Here is a 24,114-nt window from a genome sequence, read left to right on the forward strand (position 1 = left end):
ACTGTGACCTTGCAAAATGCATCCAGAAATGGTGCTTTAAGGAACGACTCAGCTGTGAACCCTGTCATTGTATGACTACCTTTTTTTGCAGTTTGGAAGTTGACGTCTAAAACACCATCCTTCATCCTTAAACTAGAAAATATAAATTAGAGTGGTTTCTCATTATCAACATTTAAATTAAAATTTCACGGCAGACCCAGGAGCAACAAAGAGGGATTGTGGGAAGTGGTGGCAGGTGATCAAAGTAGAGATTTTTTTTTTTTTTTTTTTTTTTTAAAGAGCCCAGGTTATTCTTGGGGAGGGTGATCTGCTCCCTGTGGCTCCTGAGGCAGAAGTCATGGCCTTGTGGAATTTACCAGTCCAAGGGCTGTGCCTGAGCTCACATGCTCTGTCACTGCATTTTGTCTACAGATCAAGGGCAAGTCCAGGAGCAGACCCAGCCGCCCCGAGCTCCAAAGACTAAGATGAAAGCAGACGCTGTATTAGTTCATTTCCAGCACGAAATCACTGTGGCAAGGTCCAGAATCCCACATTAGCACAGTGAGCTCGTTCTTTCCTTGTGGCAGGAAGCTGTAGAACTGAGTTGAGTTAGAAGAATCAGATGTCTAATGGGGGAGGGAGACAGTGTCTGAGTCGGCCCTGCCACCAGGGCCCAAAGGCACCAAGTCCCCAAAGCAAGGGTCCTGTTCCTTTGGCAGGACACTGCCCACACCTGCATCCTTGAGCACACAGCTCCCATTGCCACCAACCCCCATTTGGAAGAGCACATCTCTTTTTTTTCTAAGGAAAAGACAAAGCTTTCTCTCCTCCTCCTATTTTCTGAGGATTGAAAAATGATGATTTCAAGTCATTCAGTGAGATATTCAGGATGGCAAATTGAGGCAAGGACATGTTCCTTGAAATGTCTTCTACACATAAAGGAAAAGAAAGCAAGAGCTCTTACAACACATGTGGGGGTGGGAAAGTAAGAAGGTGGTCTCCACACTATTCTGATGAGCTTAGGTTAGTTTGTTTGCTGATGAGTTCTTGCTGGTGTGCAGTGGGTTAACTATCTCTGAGGAGGTGCAGGTTTGATCCCCAGCCAGGTGCAGTGGGTTAAAGGATCCAGCATTGCTGCAGCTGTAGCATAGGTCATAGCTGCGGCTTGGATTCAGTTCCTGCTTGGGAACTTCCATATGCCATGGGCATGGCCAAAAATAAAAAGGAAAAAAAAAATTGTTAAGGGCAAGGAACTGGAGCTCTCGTCAAGGCGCAGTGGTCAATGAATCCAACTAGGAACCATGAGGTTGCAGGTTCGATCCCGGGCCTTGCTCAGTGGGTTAAGGATCCGGTGCTGCCATGAGCTGTGGTGTAGGTCGCAGATGTGGCTCGGATCCCATGTTGCTGTGGCTCTGGTGTAGGCCAGTGGCTACAGCTCCAATTAGACCCCTAGCCTGGGAACCTCCATATGCTGCGGGTGTGGCCTTAGACAAGGCAAAACAAACAAACAAACAAACAAACAAACAAAAAAACCAAGGAACCAAGCAGAGTCTAAATGGATTGGGGAAGACGCAGTGCTGGTAACCTTATATCTCTAATCTCTTCCCCTTCTCCTGAGCTTGGGATCCTACTGTCTACTGTCCATCTTCACCTTCAGGTCCCACGGGCTGCCTAAGTTCACCACACCCAGCCTGGAGAGCTCCTCCCCCAGCATTGGTGCCTACTCTGCACACCAGTGGCTTCGTCCACCCCATCATCCAAACAGAAATGTGGGGATGGTGGCAATCCCACCTTCTCCCTCTGCCCTCAAACCTAACCTGTTGGCACAGCAGTAGATTATTTCTTCTGTCCACGAAATGTCCTGCTCTTCCCCTCACTTTCCCGTCCCACCGTTATTGTCTTATTCAGCGCTTCACCCTCGCCTTCCCCCTGGTCTGTTGCACTTACCTCCTAACTTGTCCCCTTCCTCTCCTCACACCTCCTTCAGGCCATACTCCACGCCGCGAGGGCCTTGATGTAATGATGATGCGACCCTCTGGGCTTCGTGTCACCTACAAGATACAAGGTGCAGGCTCTTTAGCGAGGCAGGCAAAGCTCTCCTTGACCTCGCTTCTGTCCATCTCTCTAGCCTTGCCTTTGACTTCCCTTCTCTAACCTCTTCACTCAGCTCACGTTTACCATGAACCTGCTTTGTGCCGGGTACCGTGTAGATGCTGGAGACACAGCAGTAAAAGTAACTATCACCCTGCTGCTTACAATCCGTCTACACCAAGCACATATGGTTGAAGGTTTGTGCCTTTGCTCACTCAGTGCTCTGTGCTGCTCCCCTGAGATGGCACGTTCTTTCTCCACTTCTCTTGGCAGAAACACTCATCTTTCAAGCCTTAGCTCCCTTAATGGAGCCATCCCAGAACTCTCTCTCCCTCCCAGTTGCACCTGTATGGGGGGCTTTCCTGTGCTGGATGTAGTCTAAGGCAGGCTGCACCCCCTGTGACCTGCGTGACCTTGGGCAAGTCACTGTGCTTTGGTTTCCTCATCTATGCAATGAGGACGATGATATTGCAGAGAAGGCAAAGCTTTACCTCTGCCCATATTAGGTTTTCAGCTGGGAATCCTCAACAAAAAGATTAACAGGAGAATAGTTTATTAATGCGTGCAGTGCACACATGGGGGAGAAACAAAAAGAGTAAAGAGTAACTCAAAGCAGTAGCTTAGAATGTCAGCTTATCCAGCATCTTCAACAAAGAGTGGTAAATCCTCGGAGTTCCCGTTGTGGCTCAGTGGTTAACGAATCCGACTAGGAACCATGAGGTTGCGGGTTCGATCCCTGGCCTCTGGATTGGGGATCCGGTGTTTCCATGAGCTGTGGTGTAGGTTGCAGATGCGGCTCTGATCTGGCGTGGCTGTGGCTTAGGCTGGCGGCTACAGCTCCAATTGGACCCCTAGCCTGGGAACCTCCACGTGCTGTGGGTGCGGCCCTAGAAAGTACAGAAAGACAAAAAAAAAAAAAAAAAAAAAGAGTGATAAATCCAGAGAACTGATAGGACAAAGGAAAGCAGTTTTAAGTGTCTAAGGGCTGCAAACTGTGGGAAGATGGGAGGGAACTAATAGAGTGAAGTTTGTTTGCAGATTCCTCCAGGGCTGATAAGAATCTGTCTCTAGTCAAAAGGAAACTTATATCCTGCCTTTCGGCAGAAAAGGAGGAGATTTTTCTGAAGGTGTTGCTTCTTAATTGCCTTTAACTCAAAATAAGTTGATGTCCAAGAGGCATATCTGGGGGTGGCATGATCTGGTTGTTATCAACCTCAGTTTTGAAATGCTGTTTTCAACATTGTCTAGCCCATTGTGCCCCCAATAAATATTAGCTGCTGTGATAATGATCATGGTGTTGGCAGCAAGGGAGAATGAAGCGGTGCAGCTACTGTGGAAAGCAGTTTGGTGGTTTCTCACATAGTCAAACAGAGTTACCACACGATCCAGCAATTCCACTCCTAGGTATATACCCAAGAGAAGTGAAAACACGTTCACACAGAAACTTGTACACAAATGCTCATAGCAGAATTATTTGGTTTTTTTAAAATTTAAAGTATAGTTGATTTACAATGTGTCAATTTAAGCTGTACAGCAAAGTGACCCAGTCATTCGTATATATGTATATATATATACACACACACATTATACATATATACACACGTACACAAATACATACATAGATACACACACGCATTCTTTTTCTCATATTATCTTCCATCATGTTCTATCACAAGAGATTGGTTATAGTTCCATGGCAGAATTATTATTATTTTTTGTCTTTCTGTCTTCCTAGGGCCGCACCTCTGGCATATGGAGGTTCCCAGGCTAGGGGCCCAATCAGAGCTGTAGCTGCCAGCCTACACCACAGCCCCAGCAATGTGGGATCCAAGCCACATCTGTGACCTACACTACAGTTCATGGCAACGCTGGATCCTTAACCCACTGAGCGAGGCCAGGGATTGAACCTTCATCCTCATGGATGCTAGTTGGGTTCGTTAACTGCTGAGCCATGACAGGAACACCTTTTATTTATTTATTTATTTATTTTATTTTTTTATTTTTTAGAATTATTTGTAATAACAAAAAAGGCAGAAACAACCCAAATGTCCATTGACAGATGAGAGAATAAAATTGTGGTATAGAATACAAAGGAATATTATTCAGCCACGAAAAGGAATGGTGTTCTGATAAATGCTACAATTTGGATGAATCTCAAAAACATTATATGTCAGATACTTAAGGGATGAGTTGGGGCTTGTAGAAAACAGCCTTCCAACAGTTTGTTTCAAAGTGATGTCTGTGAACATAGACCTGAAATGCTAGGATTTGGATGGAAAAGGAGGAAGGTGTTTCCAAACAGCAGGTAGTGTGGGAAGATGGTCAAACAGATACCAGGGAAGATGTGGGTGGGAAGGATGGGGGGATTCTTGTCAGCACTGGTCAGAGGGTGGCAAGGAAGAAGGAGGGTGGACAAGGTGTCACGGGCACCACCCGGAGGCTGTGCAATCCATGCTCTGGGGAGGGTTCTGAAGCCAGGACAGTGAATGAACAGTGAGACTCAGGGTTAAGGGATTTGGGAGGATTTTATGGCTATGATTTAGAAATTTGGGGAGAAATAAGGCAGCTGTAAGGAAAGACCCCAACTGTTGGAGTGCCCAGAAGAGTGTGCTTGGTAAAGGTGAGACAATCAGGATTCAGTAGGGTCTGCAGCTAATAGCTGGGGGAGTGCCACCAACCCAGGTCTAGACAGTCCACGTGGAGATGGCAGATGCCACGGGTCAAGTATGGCAGAAAGAAGAGCTGTGCCAGGGGGGTCACTGACCTGCTTACTCAGGCTATATCTCCCAGTCCTCTAATTCCTGCAACTGGAAGGAATGGACGTTACCTTCCTTGGGTTCCTGCAGCCTTTTGTACCTCCCTCAGTTTTACCTGGATCTTCTTTCCTGGTAGATTGGGAGCAGCTTGAGGGCAGAGGCTGCGCCTTTGTCACCACACGTTCAGGCAGAAAGTGCTCACTGTCTGCTCACTTGATAGAACAGAATCTCATCACTTAGGGAAGAGGTCTGTACTCCAGACACCCACAGAAGAGGAAAGTGCCTTCCCGGTGGATGGTTGCAAATGGCATTCCTGACTTGCTGCCTGCTGGGGACAGGAAGAAGAACTCCCATCCATCCCCTGGAAGAGGAATGAGCAAGTCCTTAGGAGGGGTCGAAGATCATCGCTTTTCTTCTTTTCTCCCAGCTTGTGCAGTTTTGCATGTGGGGGTGCATTTTGGTGGGGAGCCTAGAAGGTCTCTTCTTGGATAATGGTATGTTTGTGTCGGGAAGGGATGAAAGAACGTGGAGGAGACCTGATGTGTGATGAAGGGGAAAACAACCAGGAAGAGCTCCGCTGACCAGCCTTGACCAGGCACACAGGCCAGGCTCCAGGCTTTGGGAGCAGTGAGGTTGTGATCAGGGAACCTTCACTGGGCTGGGTCTCTGATGCTCTTGGGAGGCCCTGGACCCTCCAACGGTGTTTTGGGGCTGTGCTTAGTGGACTGGTGGCAAGAGTGAGTGTTACATGTGCACTGCAGCTTCACATCTGGGTATTAGCAGTTCTTCAAGCTGGTGTTACTTGCCCAATAGGGCTTTTCATACAAATTCTTCAGCTTTCAGCGTTGAATTGACTTATGATTATTTACCCTCACTCTAAGGCTAGGAAGGTATTTAGAACCAGCCCAGGTTTGTTCAACATAATAACAGTTCAATATTCTTTTTTTTTTTTTTTCGTCTTTTTGCCTTTATCTAGGGCCGCTCCTGCTGCATATGTAGGTTCCCAGCCTAGGGGTCTAATCAGAGCTGTAGCCACCGGCTTACACCACAGCCACAGCAACGCGGGATCCTTAACGCACTGGGCAAGGCCAGGGATGGAACCCGCAACCTCATGGTTCCTAGTTGGATTCGTTAACCACTGCACCACAATGGGAACTCCCCAGTTCATTATTCTTAAACTACTGTCTTCATTGCGTCTTTCCACGATAAACCTCTCCCACGGTCTGTGTTGTTGCTGCTCACAGCATGTTTTGAGGACCGGCATCACTGACATCGTCTGGGAGCTTGTTAAACATGCAGAACCTCAGGCGCCCTCCCATAACTGCTGCATCGGAATCTGCAGTTTAACAAGATCCCTGGGTGCTTTCTACACACTTTGAAGTTGGAGGAGGTCTGGTTGACGTAGACGGAAATAATCATAACTTATTAGCTGAACCTCATTACTCCTTCCAATAAATACTCACCCCAGGATTTCCTAATCTAAATCAGTTTGGTGCCCTTAAAAGCTCTCTTGTAATGTGTGTGCTTCGGGCTTTTAGTTTCAGACTTCATTCTTATTTTTGTTTATAGAAATTTTCCAGTATTTATTTTTCCATAACTGATTTCTCCTGAGAGTCTGCCTTTATTTCCTCATGATTCCTTTTCCCACAATCCATCTTGTGTCCTCCCCACTTCCACATCAAGCCTGAAATTCCGGAGTGCTGTGTATGAGACCCCACAGTCTCTTTCTGGCCATGAGTTGGGCAGCCTTCAGAACATGCCATTTCATTCATTCACACTTCTGTTTCTTCGCCCAGCTGGAATCCCCCTTGGAAGTCCTTTTATCCATTGGCTCATGCTTTCAACAATCTTGGAGGAGATTCCGATTGGCCAGCTGGAGCCAAATGCCAATGTCTCCATCAATTAGTATGGCCAGAAGAAGCCACATGACTTGCTAGGAAGCCCTTCCTAGAGACATCAAATGTGTCAAGGCCACACTGAGCCCTCCTTTCTCTAAACTATGTCTATGCCTATGATTTGGGCACTAAATTCTATGGACCTTTGTACTGAGATGACAACTGGTTTATATGTTAACTAAGACACAGAACAGTGGGTTTTTCTTTTTGCTTTAAATTTTGAAATATATATATATATATTTATTTATTTAGGCTGTGCTTGCAGCATGCAGAATTTCCTGGGACAAGGATTGAACCTAAGCCACAGCATTGACCATACTGAATCCTTAACCACTAGACTACCATGGGACTCCTTGACATACTTTTAGAGAGAAAAGTTGTCAAAATAATAAGAGGGGAGCTCCCATATACCCTCTGGCCAGCTTCTCATAATGCTAACATCTTCCATAACCACGTACAGTGATCAAAAGCAGGAAATGAACGTGGGTACAATACCATTAATGAAACTACAGAGCTTATTGAGAGAGGTTTCCCCAGTTTTCTTCCTACTGTTCTTTCCTTGTTCCAGGATCCAATCCAAGAGCCCACCTTGATTTAGTTGTCATGTCTCCTTAGTCTCCTCCAACCTGGGAATCAGTCTTCTGTCTTTCCTTGTTCATCTCATACTGGACACTTTTGAATAGTGCCGGTCACTCTTTTGTAGAATGTCCTTCAATTTGAGTTTGAGGCTTTCTCAAGGCTAGATTGAGGTTTTTGCATTTTTGGCAAAAATGACAAAAGAGTGCCTTTGTGCACCGAGGTGCATCACTGTATTAGGGAACAAGATATCAATATACCTTGTTACTAATGACCTTAGCCTTCATCACCTGGTTAAGGGGGCTTCTGCTATTTCTCTACTATGAAGTTGCTATTCTCCCCTGTGTAATTAATTACTATCTTAGAAGAAAGATTTTTAAATTATGCAAATATCCTTTTCCCCCTCAGATTAGGCCCACTAATTTTATTTTCTAATATATTTGCCCACTTGTGGGTCTACCTACAAAATGTGTCATTGTGGCACCCACCGTGTATTTATTCGTAAACACTCAATTGTGTGAGATAATTCATCCCCTATTTAAATCACTGTAGTAGAGTTTTCTATTAACTGAATTTTCCTTGAACTGTCTTTTTTAATTTATTTTTTTATTACTCAAATGAATTTATCACATCTGTAGTTAGATAACGATCATAACAATCCAATTTCACAGGATTTCCATCCCACAACCCAAGAATATCCCCCCACCCACCAAACTGTCTCCTCCGGAGACCATAATTTTTTCAATGTCTGTGAGTCAGCATCTGTTCTGCAAAGAAGTTCCGTCTGTCCTTTTTTCAGATTCCACATGTCAGTGAAAGCATTTGATGTTGGTGTCTCATTGTATGGCTGACTTCACTTGAACTGTCTTTCTAATGGAGTCCATTATAGTAGGGTTTTAATCTGATAAACGGCACAATAAAATAAACAAAGCACCTTTTTTTATCCACCCATCCATCCAGTATTCCTTTTATTTTTTTTGTAAATAAAAAAATTGATTGCCAATCTTCATATTTCTCCTAGTTATGCTCTAACTGATGTCCCCTACTCCTTGCTATTCTGTTTGAACTGTTATGTGAAATTGCTGTTTTGGCCAAATGAGTAAGCCAAGATAGGAACATTAATTTTTTTGAGCAGATAGATGTCAAAATCATTCTGAAGGAAGAGGTGCCAAATTGTTTTGTCAGCTTGTGTCTTCCCAGAAAGTGGTCATGACATCTGCTGTTTGTATCTGCCTAGCATCCCTTGTTCCCTTCTTTAGGTCACAGCACCCAACTTTCCTTTGCAGAATCTTCCACCGTGTGTTCTTAGTCCATGCAGTTTAGTGGAGTTGGCCCACACCAGAGGTGGGTACACACCCTGGGCCAGGACAGAATTAGCCATCCCTCTGGCCAAAGTAATTGATGGAGAAATTGGCATCTGGCTCTAGCTGGCCAATCAGAATCTCCTCCAAGATCCTTGGTGGAATTATCCCTGGGTATTTAAGAAAGTAGGATTAAAGCCTGCAATTTCTACTGGACATCTTTTCTGCCATGTGGGGAAAAACAGACAGAGCACAAGGCCAACACAGTAGAAGACAGTGAAGTGGGAGAGAGTGAGAGGGGTCTATTCCTCATGATGTCACCTGGATCTGGCCTTTCCTGAAGCTAGATCCACCCTAGGACTTTTCAGTTACATAGCCAATTGGTTCCCTTTCACTGTTTGATGCAGCTTGAGTTGAGTTTCTACTACTTATAACTCAAAGTCCTGGCAAATACAGATGCTTTTTGAACTTCTACTACATGTGAGGGCACAGGCTTAGGGCTCTTCAGGACTCACAGACAAGCCAGACGTGGCCCCTGCATTCAAGGAGTCCTCAACCTAGCACAGAGCATAGGATCGGTGCACAAATATCCCCAAGAAAAGGGCCATGTGATCAGCTTGATCCACCCCTGAAGAGCTTGGCTGTAGGACCACAGCAGAGGGAGTGATAAGTACCATCTGGGGGGAGTCTGGAGCATTAAAGAGATGAGGGACATTATTCCAGGCAGAGGGAAAGGCTTGGGCAAAGGTCCAATGATGGGAAGTGTAAACAGTTCAATATGTGTTTCGAACTTCTATGGGTCATTCATTGTGACTGAGGGGGAAAGCTTAGGTTACAAAGGAAGACTTGAGAGACAAAAAACTAGAGAACAGATTGGTTTGAAACAAATTGAGGAGGCTCTGGCTGGCAGTCTGAGGGACTGGACTGGTGGCAGGAAGGTAGAGAGGGATGTTGAGTAGAGGAGTGAGATGAGGTTAACTTGGCAGCAGTGAGCAGAGCTGGCGCGGGAGGCTGGGAGGCAGGGGACCCATCAGGAGACCAGTGCAACTGGCCGGTGGAAGCTCAGTTTGGGGCTGGGAAGGACCAGATGGAAAAAGAAGGCTGGAAGCAGCTGGAATCCCAGCCTCTGAGAACATTCTGCCGAGAGGCTTTGGCCATATTTGCTCAAGAATCTTCCTCATCGTATCATTTGAAAGCCATACTTTTTATTTCATGCTAAACATTGTCAGAGGGAGCAGTGGCAGATTCATCCTGAACACGAGCCAACCGGCCTGGCATGCACCCTTTTAACGGCATTCCAGAACGTGGGGCCTGGCAGACTCCCTCAGAACCCTGGCCCTGCTCAGGCTCCTGCCTAACCCGGGCTTGGGATGTCAGGACGAGCATCCCTCTTCTTGCTTGATGACCTCCCGAGCAGGAAAGTTCCAGAATGAGACTCCAGCCCGCTCCCACACGAGCCCTGCAGAGCTTGGCCCTTCTTAGAGATGCTACCACTTCCGCCTCGATGCCATTCTATTCACACCTTCACTCTTTCTCTCCCATCCTCCACACACACAGCCTTGAGCAAGTCCCATGAGCAGGGCCATGGCTGACTTTGGCCAAGTCACCACCATCACATGCGTGGATTCCTACCGTGGCCTGACTGGCCTTTCGCCACCAAGGTCTGAAACTCACCAAAGGAGCGGGAACAATCCTTTAACATCACAAGCCGGATCCTGTCACCCTTCTTCTCTCTCTCACTTTTTTTTTTTTTGTCTTTTTGTCTTTTTAGGGCTGCACCCATGGCAAATGGAGTTTCCCAGGCTAGGAGTCTAATTGGAGCTGTAGCCACCAGCCTATACCACAGCCACAGCCATGCAGGATCAGAGCCAGGTCTGTGAACTGCAGCACAGCTCGTGGCAATGCCAGATCTTTAACCCACTGAGCGAGACCAGGGATGGAACCTGCAACCTCATGGTTCCTAGTTGGATTCATTTCTGCTGTGCCACGACGGGAACTCCCTGTCACCCCTCTTCTTAAAACCTTCTGGTGGCTTTCTACCTGATTGAGAATAAAATCCTAAATTCCTCTGACAGCCCCAGGGACTCTACATGATCTGAGCCTCAGTTACCCCTTCAACTGGATTTCTTATCACTCTGCCTCCCCTCTGAGCCTTTCCGTTTGCTCCTCTGCCAGCTGCTGTCTTTCTCCTCACGGCCCATAATGTGTCTCATCATAACAAAAGCCCGAATCTGTCAAAATCAGTGAAGGTCCGCTGCGGTAACTAATAACCTCCACATTTCACTGGCCCGAGTAACACAGCATTGTTTCTTTCTTCTTTTTTTTTTTTTTTTTTTTTTTTTTTTTTTGTCTTTTTGCCATTTCTTGGGCTGCTTCCATGGCATATGGAGGTTCCCAGCCTAGGGGTCTAATTGGATCTGTAGCCACTGGCCTACACCAGAGCCACAGCAACACGGGATCCGAGCCGCGTCTGCAACCTACACCACAGTTCATGGCAATGCCAGATTTTTAACCCACTGAGCGAGACCAGGGATCGAACCTGTAACCTCGCGGTTCCTAGTCGGATTTGTTAACCACTGAGCCATGACAGGAACTCCCCACATAGCATTGTTTCTTATTTACCAGGCTGTGTGTGCTGTGGGTTGGCAGAGTGGCCCTGGTCATCAGAGTCACTCCACATTGAATGTTGCCAGTTGCCATCCTATAGGAAAAGAAAGAGACTCTCAAGTGTCTCACAGTGGTAATTAAATGCTAGGCTCAGAAGAAGCAAATGTCACTTCTGCTCATGCTCTCTGGACAGTCACTGGCTCAGTCAAGCACAAGAAAACCCAACTGTGTAATTAACTACGTAGCCAGGAATGGGAGGGATCTGTCAGTTGATGAACGGATCTGTCCTTTGCTGAACAGCACTAATAAAGACCATGATAGCTGATTTTTATGTGTGTGTTCAAACCCCTTGGAGTGTCTTCCAGCCCAGCGATTGTGAACAATGGCAGGGTTGACCAGCTGTTTTAGGGGAGAGGGTGGGTGGAGAACGAGGAAGAGGAGGAGAGTTGGTTACCTCTGCCCAAGCTCCGGGAGAAATGAGAACATAGCTGAGTTTGGCTGCTCACTGGCCCAGTGATACTTGTAAGAAAATGTGGTAGATATTTCTTAGGCTGAGGGTGACTGTATACTGATGGTGGGCCAGGAAGGTCCCCCTACCCAGAAATAACTTACTTCTAGGGTCTGCAGGGTTTCCATCAAAAACCCAGTCCTTTGGTTCTAAGATAGCATTTCCAAGTTGGATCCAACAAGGCACTTGTGTTAGATGTCAACAGATGCTCCTTGGTCAAATAAGATGGTGAGATGCTACACAACAACATTAAGCAGGTTTTTCTTCTGCAGGCCTTCTCAGGACCTTGTTTAATATGTGATGTGTGCTCTCTGTTCCTGGGATGGGATCAAAATATGCAGCATCCCTCAATTTTTATTTTATTTATTTATTTATTGTTTTGTTTTTGTCTTTTTGCCATTTCTGGGCTGCTTCCGTAGCATATGGAGGTTCCCAGGCTAGGGGTGGAATCGGAGCTGTAGCCACTGGCCTACGCCAGAGCCACAGCAACGTGGGATCCAAGCCGCATCTGCAACCTACACCACAGCTCACAGCAATGCCGGATCCTTAACCTACTGAACAAGGCCAGGGATGGAACCTGTAGCCTCATGGTTCCTAATCAGATTCATTAACCACTGAGCCATGACGGGAACTCCCCCCAATTTTTAAAATAAGGAACCAGAGTTCCCATTGTGGCTCAGTGGGTTAAGAACCTGACATAGTGTCCCATGAGGATGAGGGTTCCATCTCTGGCCTTGCTCAGTGGGTTAAGGATCCAGCATTGCCTCAAGCAGCAGTGTACATTGCCAATGTGGCTTGGATCCTGCGTTGCTGTGGTGTAGGCTGGCAGCTGCCATTCTGATTTGACCCCCTAGCCCCGGAACTTCTATATGCGGCAGGTGTGGCCCTAAAAAGAAATCAAATCAAATCAAATCAAGGACCCCTTGCCTCCGTGGATGTCTCCCTCGTGTTCAGATGCTGGTCTGGCAGCCTTCTCAGTCCTGTGGAGTTCCCTGTGGAAAGCAGACATCCCCAGGAGAGGCTTTTTGTGGGAGAAGGAAAGCAGTGCAGACCAGGCTTCGGGAGGGTGGGACTCAACAGAGGGGTCTGTGGCGACCAGAGGGTCTGAAAGGGAGAGGTCAGGTGAAAGGTCAAAAGTGATCCTTGCCCCATGGATGGATATGGAGCTGGAGCCCCGTGGCCACCCGCAGCCTCGCTCAGCCTCGCTCTCCTGCCCAGCGAAGCTCTTCTGTTCCACTCACCAAAGCTCCGGCCTCTCCCCAGCTCCCCTTTCTCAAGCCAAGGGCACACCAGGCCGTTCCTAGTCTGGCTCAGCTCTGAGTCCCTTCTGTGTGAAATGCGCTTTCCTCCCAGCCCCCTTCCCTCCTTTAAGCATCTGTCCGGCAGCCCCTCCAGGAAGCCATCCCTGGTAGCCTTCCCCTGCCCACAGCCTCAGCGAGGTTTACTCTCCCTTGAGGCTCCCAGAACACACCGGGTCTCTTTATCACTGCTCTCCTCCTGTTGTGTTTTAATACTCTTATCTCTGTCCCTTTAATCTGGGAGTCCCTCCACGGCTTTATCTTTATATCCCTGTATCCTTCTCTGATAGGAGAGAGATAGGCAATAATTTATTGAATGAATGAGGCCCAGGCATAAACCGGAAGGGTGTTAAAATCCCCAACATGTCCCACTTGAAAGACTTGCCCAAGTCAAGAGACTCTGTTCGAGTGTTTGAAAACATCATCTTGTTTGTCATGCCCACCTTTGCTCCTTCTCTGACCTCCTGGAGCCTAGTCTTTTTAAAATTAATTTTTTATTTTTTTAAATTAATTAATGATTTTTTTTTTTTAATCTTTTTGCCGTTTCTTGGGCCGCTCTCCTGGCATATGGAGGCTCCCAGGCTAGGGGTCGAATCAGAGCTGTAGCCGCCGGCCTACACCACGGCCACAGCAACGCAGGATCCGAGCCGGGTCTGCGACCCACACTGCAGCTCACGGCAACGCTGATCCTTAACCCACTGATCAAGGCCAGGGACTGAACCTGCAACCTCATGGTTCCTAGTCGGATTTGTTAACCACTGCGCCACGATGGGAACTCCTAATTAATGAATTTTTTAATTGAAGTATGGTTGCTTTCTGGTGTTGTGCCAATTTTGCTGCCCAGTATAGCGACCCAGTCACACACACACACACACACACACACACACACACACACACACACACACACACATTCTTTTCCTTGTACTCTCTTCCATCATTCTCTGTCCCAGGAGATTGGATATCATTCCCTGTGCTGGACAGGAGGACCTCATTGCTTATCCATTCCAAACAGAATAGTTGGCATCTACCCACCCCAAACTCCCCGTCCATCCCACTCCCTCCCCCTCCCCCTCGGCAACCACAAGTCCAAGGTCACCATTCTCTCAAACGGACTCCATGTGTGTGAGTCTGGTTTCTGGAGTCTTCTCTCTGCCTTTCTCCTCGGCTGCCCCTCTGTGGTCTTCCCTCCTGATGATGTGGGACCTGAGTCCTTGCTCAAGAGGAGCGGCTGAGACTTGGAATGTAATTGCCCGCCTTTAGGTCTGTGTTTCCCTAAGCAGGAAGTTAATGCACACATCTAGAGGAGACAAGATAACTCGAAGGGCTGGGGGAGAAGGTTTTTTAGCACAAGTTCAGCTCTAATGATTGAATGAGAAAGGGGAAATTAGGAGGAAACGGCGGGAAGAGGCTTACTCTTAGCAGCACACCCGGGACTGCATCTTGTCTTCGTGGATGGGAGGCCTTTCTGCCTTTGTGAGCCTCTTCTCCATAGGAAATATTACAAATTATAGACCGGCGTTGTATATAAAGATGAGTTTAATCCGGGCCAGATTTGTTGTTCCCTCTTCCTTATGGTTACATTCCGTTTTTCTTCTGAGTTAAAAAACATTAAAATATTTTTTGGACCTCTAAACATCTCGTGGCCCCCAGGCAGGTGTCTGCTGTGCCCTGTGCGATGAGGAAGTCAGCTCCGAGCCCACCACCCTGCCTGCTTGGACACATAGGGCCCTTCCACCCTTTAGGGGCACACTGTTCTTTCTGCCCAGCATGGCTGTCCCTCATCTCGTCCCTGCCCTTTGTCCCTGTCCACCTGACAGATTCCTGCTCATACTCAAGACCCAGCTTGAATGTCGCTTTCTCTTGCCAGATTTAGCAAATGAAAACACAGGATGCCCAGCTGAACGTCAGATAAACAAGTTGTCATCATTTTAGTAGCGGTATGTCCCAAATAACACGTTCCCCCAATGTTGCACGAGATATAGTTATACTAAGAAATTATCCATGCTTGTCTGAGATCCATATTATCCAGGAACCCTCCTCTGTAGTTGTCCCTGACTCATTTTGTTTTTTTCAGGATTTCTTCCCACCTGCTGCTGGCGGAGGCGTTCTAGCCCTTGCCATGCACCTGTCGCGGCACATCCTCCACCCCCTCGGCACTCCCACCCTCACTGTCACCTGCCACGAGGCCAGGACGTGGCAGCGTGTTAGGTGTCCCATGTGAGTAAATGGGTGCTTTCCCTTTCTTTCCCCAACTCTCTATTTATTTTCAGGGATTATGTGGCAGCATCTGGTTTAGATTTCACTCAGGATGTTGTGTGAGGAGACGAGAGTCAAGTTAACTCTTGCGTGGGATTGTAGTAACACTTTTTCTTAAAACAAAGACGTGTCCCAAGAAGACCCTTGGGGCTCAGGCCCTTCATTACCTGATGCAAAGAAGCTCAAGGCCGTGGCGGGCACTTATGTGCCCTCCCTGCCACTGTGCTCGGCGTGGCAAAGGTGGTCAATGTGAAGGCTCAGGCTCCCTCCTCCCTGTGATTCTGGAGCCAGCAAAAGAGCCATGGCCCGAGAGGGTCCCTGCAAGGGAAGAGGAGGGGGCTTTCTGATTCTGAGGCTTAGGTTCAGAGAATTCTGAATTTCCACCTTGACTTTGGCAGTGGCTTGGTTCTTTTCAAAGTTCCTTTAAACTGTTCCTTCAGCATGTGACACACAGGAGAAAACTGGGCACCAGCCCCGCGAGACCCTCGGAGCCTGGGCGCTCATGCCATCCTCAACAGCAGGGGTCCAGAGCCAGACACTTAAGGAGGGTGGTGTTCCTCTGAGGACCACTGCGAGGGGGAGGCTGCTCCCCAAGACTACGAATCAGCCAAAGCTCCGACGGTTCCAGGCAACTCGAGCAGAGTGAGGATTTGACGTGAGGAAATGGTGAGAGTTCCTTTTCTCATTGCTGCTAAGCATTTCCCAGCTTTCAACATACTCTTCCTTTCTCAGTTGAATGCAGTTTCCAAAGTTGGCCACTGGTTAATCATGGTGAATAAGAAACCACAATGCCCCAGCGTCCAGAATGGGTATGGGTATGTGTGTGCGCACATGTGTACATGCAGGCAGCTGTCCAGTAGTTTCTGCCTAGTTTCTACTCATGTCTAGTCCCCGCTCTCTGCTCATCCTGATGCTCGCAGGAGCAGGCAGCATGGCCCAAGGGGGTTTCCAGGGACAGTGACAGGGGTCGTGGGAAGAAAACAAAGTCATGGGCAGTGTTATGGTTCCATCCATGCAGGCAATTCTGCACACTCTGCCTTCCTGGTCTGGCCCTGGACCCCTGCTGTTGAGGATGGCATGAGCGCCCAGGCTCCGAGGGTCTCGCGGGGCTGGTGCCCAGTTTTCTCCTGTGTGTCACATGCTGAAGGAACAGTTTAAAGGAACTTTGAAAAGAACCAAGCCACTGCCAAAGTCAAGGTGGAAATTCAGAATTCTCTGAACCTAAGCCTCAGAATCAGAAAGGCAGGCTATATTCATTGGTCTAAGAAAGGTTCTGATAATTTCTTGTAACTTCAAAAAGATGTTATTGAGCTCAATGTTTTCCCAACTTATTTGATCAGAGAACTACTCCATTCTTTTTTTAGGAGTCTCTCACTTGATTAGTCATCCTGGGAACACACTCCGGGGAAGTGGTAAAGGGAGTGAGGTAAGTAAGAGTTTGCCTTCCTCTCTGCGCTCCAGACCAGAATTTGGTTTAGAGAAAGCATGCTGGCCTCAGCACTGCCCGGGCAGAAGGACTCCAGGTGCCCACAGTGTCTACCAGTGACTCTGTATGGGGAAGGGGAGGACATTTCAGGTGCTGCCCTGACTGCGATCGGCTGGAAAGCCTAGGCGGGTGGCCACTTAGAAGAGTCTTAAGAGGGTTAGAGTTTTGCTTGGAGTTTGAAACGCTGCACAAGGCCACCTTTTAATAGTTACAAGGCCGCCTGTGACCCAGCACGGGGTGTCTGTCATCTGAGGAGGAAGCATGCTCTCCTCCCCCAGCCCAGGGCCGTGGCATTTCCTCTCTTCAGTGTGTTTTTCATGCCGCCAGAACAACTAAGCTCAAGGCCACCATTTGCACAATTCCAGGGATTCTGCTACTTTGCCTCGGAGAATCCATGTGACTCACGTCACCCAGGGCTGTGCAAAGTGGTGGCCACGTCCAAATGCTTGCCTGCAGCAGGGTTTTGCCAGGTCACTCCTATTTTTTAAGTCCTGCCTCAATGTCACTGCTAGTTAAAGCAGACCCCTGCTATTTTCTATTACGTTATCCTGTTCCCTGTCTTCGTAAATGGTGACTCATTTATCAACGCCTGGATTCCTACATATTTTTACATTTTGAAATATTGTCTGTGTCCTCTCAACTCCATGATAGAGCAGAGATTTTTGTTTTGTTTTGGCCACTGTTGGATCCCTGGTGCCTTGGGCAGTGCTTAGCACAGTGCCACACCAAGTATTTGTTGAATGAATAAATGAACATTGCAAGTTTTTCCCCACGTGGCTGGTGATTGGTTGTGGAGAGTTGATGGACAAGACCACTGACCAACCAATGGGCTGAATGGTGATGAGGGGGACGGCCTTCTGGCCTGAGCCAGTCCTGGTCCCAGGGACACAGGAGGAAGCACAGAAGTCCAGGGAGCAATAGAAATGAGTTTTTATTTGTAAAAAGTTACAAAATAATATTGTACAAAAATAAAGTCTGTAGAGAACTTTGGTTGTATAACACAAACGACCGAGACAGATCAGAGAAGTCAGAACTTCCAAAGAAGTGCACTCCTTCCTGGATCAGATGGTAATTGCAATGATAAAGACAAAATCACAAACTTTACCCTTTTGTGGATTTGCTGGAGCGACTTGCTTCAGTGAAAACCTGCTTATGGTGTGTAGGTGATGCTGGGAACGAGCTGTCAGCATCCGTGGAATCCTACCGCCCCTGTGGGCAGGGACTCTCCACAGGGAGCTGGGACTGAGGCTGACCCCTGGGGACACCAGCCTCCAGATCTGCCAGGATGCTCTGAATGGGACAGAGGATCCTGGGGCTGCATCACATTGCGCTTCATGAATGACCGGTGGCTCGGTCTGTCCCTATTTTGAGCAGGCCGCTCCTCGGCTAGGTCCCCAGTTGGACCCCAAGAGAGGGCAAGTGAGAGGCCCTTTTCCTCTATTTCCTAGTTGTGCAAGGGGAGCAGAAAGGATAGGGGTGTAGAACCCTGGACAACTCACATCCTCTGGGGCGGGGGGGGAGGGACGTCTGGTAACTAACTGCTGCTTCTCGGTTTCTCTGTGAAATTCACATGATTATCTGCGGGAGGCCAGTAGCCTATTAAATTGCTAAATCTAGTGATGGATGATCTGTTTGATAAAAGTGCCTTTTATGAAATGTGTGTCCAGCTCTACAACAGGGCCCAGGGCCCTTCGGGGTCAGCTGCCAAACAAATCCATGATCGGGCCGCCTGCGCTCCCGCCCCGTCACAGGCTTTCGGCACCCCAGTGGCCCAGCTTCCCTGTTCACCCTCCCGGGCCACCTTTTCCAAGGGAGGGGTCAGGTGTACGGAGGCAGCACCTGGTGGCTTTTATGGCACCCAGGCCGACCCCACCCGGGGAAGGCCTGCAGGTCTCCGTAGCTGCATGGGGCCCGAACATGTTTTTCAGAAAGTGGGGGATAGAAAGAAGGAGGAAGAGTCTCCAGAATCAGGGTGGAACCCCCGCTACTGGGCAGGACTTTTACAATGAATCCACCCAAGGGGCCGTTATTATCCTTTGATGAATACGGTTACGCACCGCACAGACCTGCGAAGGGGAGCGAGAGCTTAAATACAACAGGAGATGGAGCACGAGGCCTATCTGTTCATAGATGGAGCCGTGAAGAAACGACGGGAGCGCCTTGGTCTCTGCGCACCGCTCCCGAAAAGGGGGCCTTGTCAGAAACGCTCCTTCTTGCACCTCTCTTCTCTGAGATATAAAAACAGGTAAGATGCTGAGAGTTGGGGAAATCACAGGAGGGCTTTTCTTAAAAAGGTAAAGTAAGTGATTTTTGCCTAGCAAAAACAGTTTTAATCCTCTGAAAAGCATGGACCCTTGTTCCCAATTAAAATTTCCTTTGTCACCTCTCTCTGCCTTTTGCGAGCACATATACTTTGGCACCTTTGAAAAGAAACTTTAATAAATAAGGGGGAGAAAAAAAAAAGAGAGAAACGCATTAGTGAACTGTAATAAATAACAATAACTTAAATCTCAATAAATAGCTTCTCTATATTTCTGTATCTGAAACAGATGCATTGCATCGAGTAGCTTCTCTGGTCACTGGTGACCACGCATAACGGAGCTGCGGTGTATGTAACATCTGTCTCTCTGTAAACCGACAGGCCTGGCGGCCGCCCCGCCCTGCTGCAGCTGGGGCCTTCCCCACACGCTCTCCTGCAAGAATGCTGCCGAAAACCACAACTGGTTTCCTGTTTCCAAGGACAGAAAGGAAATACCTTCAGGTTTGGTTTGAGTCACGAGGACAGCCTTTTGGTTCCTAGCCAACTTCTTCCCACCCCACACACCCTGTTCAAAATCCATCACCCACCATCCCCCCCACACACTGGCTGGAGGAACCCTCAGGCCTGAACCTTCCACATCAAAGGTTACGATCGATAGCTCTTGTGTCTTCGCGTTTTTTGTGTGTTCTTCCCCCTCCTCTCCGGGGTATGTCTCCACTGAGTGACAGAAAAATAAACCTTTCTTGCTTTCAGCAGTAAAACGTCCTGACAAGGCATGACACCAGGAGGACCATGGCCCCGGTGTCTCCAGACATGTGAAAACAAACCACAGGAGATACACTGGTTTGGTTTCAAGTGCATCCGCCACTGCACCCCTGACCGGTGATGGTGGACTGTATCAGATGAAATGACGGCTATGCCCAACCAGGGACACCAGCCCTGAGCTTCTGGTGACGTGGGCCGCCCTCCGGGAGAATGCAGACAGCTGTTTTTTCTCTCTCCTGTCCAGTTTTCGGTGGCTGGACCTCCCTCTACCAGGCTCCCACAATGGCTGCCTTCTTCCTCTTCCTCCTCCTCTTCCAATTCCTCCTCCTCCGTCTCCTTGGTCCTCATCTTCCATCCTGGGCAAACATTTGCTGGGAACCTTGGTCCCGTTCTTTGCACTGTAGCAGGAATGCGATACACAGCGGTCTCTGGAGCCAGAGTCAGATACATCCACACCTTTTAGCGGAATGCTTTCTTAGAATATGGTAAACCAGGTTATCATCTAAAAAGGACAGGTCGTCGTCAAAGGCGATGGGTCTGCAACACGCCTGCCCGACTTTGTCGCTCACCAGCCGTCTGTTTTTGGACAGGTTTTTTAATATTTTGTCATACATGGTCTCGGCGGCATCGCACGAGCCGCTGCAGTACCGGAAAATGAGTTCCTCCTTGGTTTCGTAGCCCAAACCCAAGTCAGTGACATTGAGGTGTATGGCTGTTAAGACACACCCCCGATTTCGGCCCCTCTGGCCCCGCCGAGCTTTCCCTCTGGAACTCTCCGGGCTGGCAGCCGCAGCCTGCCGATGCCGCTCTCTGCGAGGGAGCAGGGCCATCTGTTTATCGGGGGACCTCTTCAGTCTTCTGATGGTGGCTTGAATAAAATCCATGACGTCGTCGAACTGATCAGGATACTCCTCGGGCATAGTTGCTGTGCAACAAGAAAACAGACAAGGTCACATGAGACAACACCAATGACCATTTCAAGGAGTTTCCAAGGTCAAAGTCTCTCCTAAAGACGGCCAGGCTGGGCCAGATGAGGAAGGGACCAGCGACCAGCTCAGGGGCCGAGCTCAGGGACCCCTGAAACCCCTAAGAACACAGGCCAAGAGCTACCCTCCAAGACTCCGAGGAAGGCAAATGATTTGGTTGAAAGAGGAGACGAATAGGGTGGTTGACACATTTCCTTGTAAAAAAAGAAATCCTTCGACGTGAAATTTTCATTTGAATGACGTCTGCCATTTTCACCAAGTCTACACTGACGCTGCTGATGGAGGAGCATTTTTCCTAACAACATCACCTACAGGCGTGGTTCTCAAATGTGAGTGCGGATAGGACTGTGCTTCTCACCCCCCCTTAGGGGGAAGCGTGGGGAGGGGCTAAGGAATCAGCATTTTTTTCTTTTTATGGCCACACCTGCAGCATATGGAAGTTCCCGGGCTAGGGGGTCAAATCAGAGCTGCAGCTGCCAGCCTATGCCACACGCACAGCCATGCCAGATCCCAGCTGCATCTCCAACCTATGTCACACAGCTCATGGCAACACCAGAACTTTAACCCACTAAGCAAGACCAGAGACCAAACCCACATCTTCAGGGACATGATGTTGGGTTCCTAACCCGCTGAGCCACAACAGGAACTCAGGGGTCAGCATTTTTAACAAGCCCTGGAGGACTTCTGATGGAGGTGGTCCATGAACCTACACCTATACTTTGAGAAACCCAGACTTAGTGGAAAAAGGATCAATCTTGGACCACGGTTGGAAGATGTCACAGCTTTCACCTGGAACACCAAGCACTCTTCCCTGCAATCCACCTTGACTCATACCTCTGCATGGCTGAGTGGGACGAGAACCACTTTGACACATCACATGAAAAGCTCTTGAACTCAGCTCTATTTTAAAACTTCCTTAAAAAAACTTTGAGAGACTGAAAAGCAGCCTACTTTTCACTAACAAAGAGACTAATTTACCACTTCCTTGGATTTGCAGGACTGAAACAATCTATGGTCCTACTGTAAGATGACATTTAACTGTATCACAGCAATACATGGAAAGAGATGCTGTGTGTGGATGGATGGGGTGGGGTCCAGCCTCTGTTGTGGCTGTCACATGACTCCCTCTGGCTTCGGTTGCAAAATGGACAAGAGATGTGCATTTTAGGGAGACCACGTGGAGGAATGACTGAGATGATGTTTCTAAAATGTTTGAGGCGTTCCCATCATGGCCCAGTGTTTAATGAACCCAACTAGCGTCCATGAGGATGTGGGTTTGATCCCTGGCCTCGCTCAGAGGGTTAAGGATCCAGCGTTGCTGTGAGCTGTGGTGTAGGTTGAAGATGAAGCTCAGATCCTGCACTGCTGTGGCTGTGGTATGGGCCAGCTCCGATTAGGCCCCCAGCCTGGGAACCTCTACATGCCACGGGCGCCGGCTTTAAAAAGACAAAACAATAAAAATAAATAAATAAAATGTTTGAGACCTTTGGGCAAAAGCATGAATTAGCAGTCTCTTGGCAGTTTTCCATTGTGTTTCAAGCATTTGCTTTGGGTGATCAAGTAAGAGAAGAATCACTATTTGAACAACCGGATACATTTCCAAAAGGGAAAAGCAATTCAGGTGCCTATCTGCTGGGTACTAGACCTTTTATGCACCCCCTCATCCCATTTTTAGGTGATTTAGTATGTTGAGGGTTATTCGTGGCTTGGAAAAATACACCACAAAAGAATCGTTAGCAAGAGTGAATGTTTTTTGCCAAGACCATGTTAAAGCAGAGGATTACACTGTGGTTAACCCACATCCGATTGTTTTGTTATGAACAAATTGTTAAAACAGATATCAGGTGGGAGTTCCCGTCGTGGCGCAGTGGTTAACGAATCCGACTAGGAACCATGAGGTTGCGGGTTCGATCCCTGGCCTTGCTCAGTGGGTTAAGGATCCGGCGTTGCTGTGAGCTGTGGAGTGGGTCACAGATGCAGCTTGGATCCCATGTTGCTGTGGCTGTGGCCATAGGCTGGCAGCTACAGCTCTGATTTGACCCCTAGCCTGGGAACCTTCATATGCCTCGGGAGTGGCTCAAGAAAAGGCAAAAAGACAAAACAAAAACAAAAACACCCAAAAAAACAGATATCAGGTATCCTGCTGTGGAAAATGTAATCCAACTAAGGCAACATAACCGTATCTATGTCTCTATTGAGCGATCAATTGGTAATACATAATACCTACAATATACATGACGTATAGTAAGGAAAAGAGTGGAGATGATATACAATTTCCAGAAGATTTTGTTACCTTAAATCTATAATCTGTGCCGCACAGACGTCTCAAAGCTGCTTCCACTGGTCTGCACCCCATCGCCTCTCGCCTGCATAACAACCCCACCCCACCCCACCCCGAGTCCCTGCATTCCAGCCTTACCCTCTTTCCGTCTGTTTTCCACCCAGCAGCCAGAGCAACACTCCTAAGACTGTGAATACAGCACACACGCATCCTCTGCTCCAACCCCTCCAATGGCTTCCCGCATCTCATGGGGTAAAAGCCGAAGTCCACACTGACCTAGGCCCTCCCCGACCTGGCCACCCCCTCTGTCCCGGCCGACCTCGTATTCGACCTCCCTCGTTACTACGTCCCCTCCTCCTGCGTCTCTGGCCTCCTCACTGTTCCTCAACACAAGGTTGCTCAACCTCAGCACTACCGACATTTTGGGCTGGAACATTCTCTGTCACGGGAACATTCTAGGATGTTAGATGCATCCCTGGCTTCTACCCAGGAGACACCAGTAGCAGCCCCATCCCCGTCCCAACAGTGACAAACTAACGTTATCTCCAGACATCACCAAATGGCCCCTGGGGGCAAAATCATTGTGGGTTGAGAACTGCACAGATCAGATACAAACAGAGACTTAGGGCCTTTGCAATGGCTATTCCCTGTCTGCCTGGAATACTGTTCCTGTACAGCAGCCAATAGCTCACTCCCACAGCCCCTTCAAGTCTTTGCTCAAATGTCACCATCACCAAGCCCCACCTTGACCTCCCTGTTTCAAATGCAATCCGGAGTTCCTATCGTGGCTCAGCGGTTAACGAATCCGACTAGGAACCATGAAGTTGCCAGTTCAGTCCCTGGCCTCGCTCAGTGGGTTAAGGATCCGGCGTTGCCGTGAGCTATGGCATAGGTCGTAGACACAGCTCGGATCCCGAGTTGCTGTGGCTCTGGCATAGGCTGGCGGCTACAGCTCCGATTCGACCCCTAGCCTGGGAACCTCCATGTGCCGCAGGAGCGGCCCTAGAAAAGGCAAAAAGACTAAGTAAGTAAGTAAGTAAATAAATAAATAAAATGCGATCCATCCTTG

At 48.2% G+C, this 24,114-nt stretch overlaps 1 protein-coding gene and 1 long non-coding RNA gene across 10 annotated transcripts in view; one reads left to right on the top strand and one right to left on the bottom strand.

Annotated features, from left to right (window-relative positions):
- Positions 1-22,267, top strand: part of LOC110257239 (uncharacterized) — a 37,931-nt gene extending 15,664 nt beyond the window's left edge. For 2 of the 3 annotated variants that reach the window (XR_014831188.1, XR_002339590.2), the window contains 2 exons: positions 15,086-15,228; positions 16,632-22,267. This is a non-coding gene — a long non-coding RNA (uncharacterized LOC110257239). Of the gene's footprint in view, positions 1-14,878; positions 14,949-15,085; positions 15,229-16,631 lie in introns of all 3 variants that reach the window. The other variant, XR_014831189.1, reaches the window with a different exon arrangement.
- Positions 17,668-24,114, bottom strand: part of GDNF (glial cell derived neurotrophic factor) — a 29,974-nt gene continuing 23,527 nt past the window's right edge. For all 7 annotated transcript variants that reach the window (XM_021076772.2, XM_085002119.1, XM_021076771.2 and 4 more), the window contains one exon: positions 17,668-20,703. In XM_021076772.2, coding sequence (XP_020932431.1) covers positions 20,219-20,703 — 485 coding nt within the window. In that variant the 3' untranslated portion in view covers positions 17,668-20,218. The remainder of the gene's footprint in view (positions 20,704-24,114) is intronic.

This window comes from Sus scrofa, chromosome 16 (assembly GCF_054392235.1).
Source record: "Sus scrofa isolate SSC_HxYL_T2T_F1_AM1 chromosome 16, Sscrofa_HxYL_maternal_Yorkshire_Landrace_v2.0, whole genome shotgun sequence".
In the NCBI taxonomy this organism is placed as follows: Eukaryota; Metazoa; Chordata; class Mammalia; order Artiodactyla; family Suidae; genus Sus; species Sus scrofa.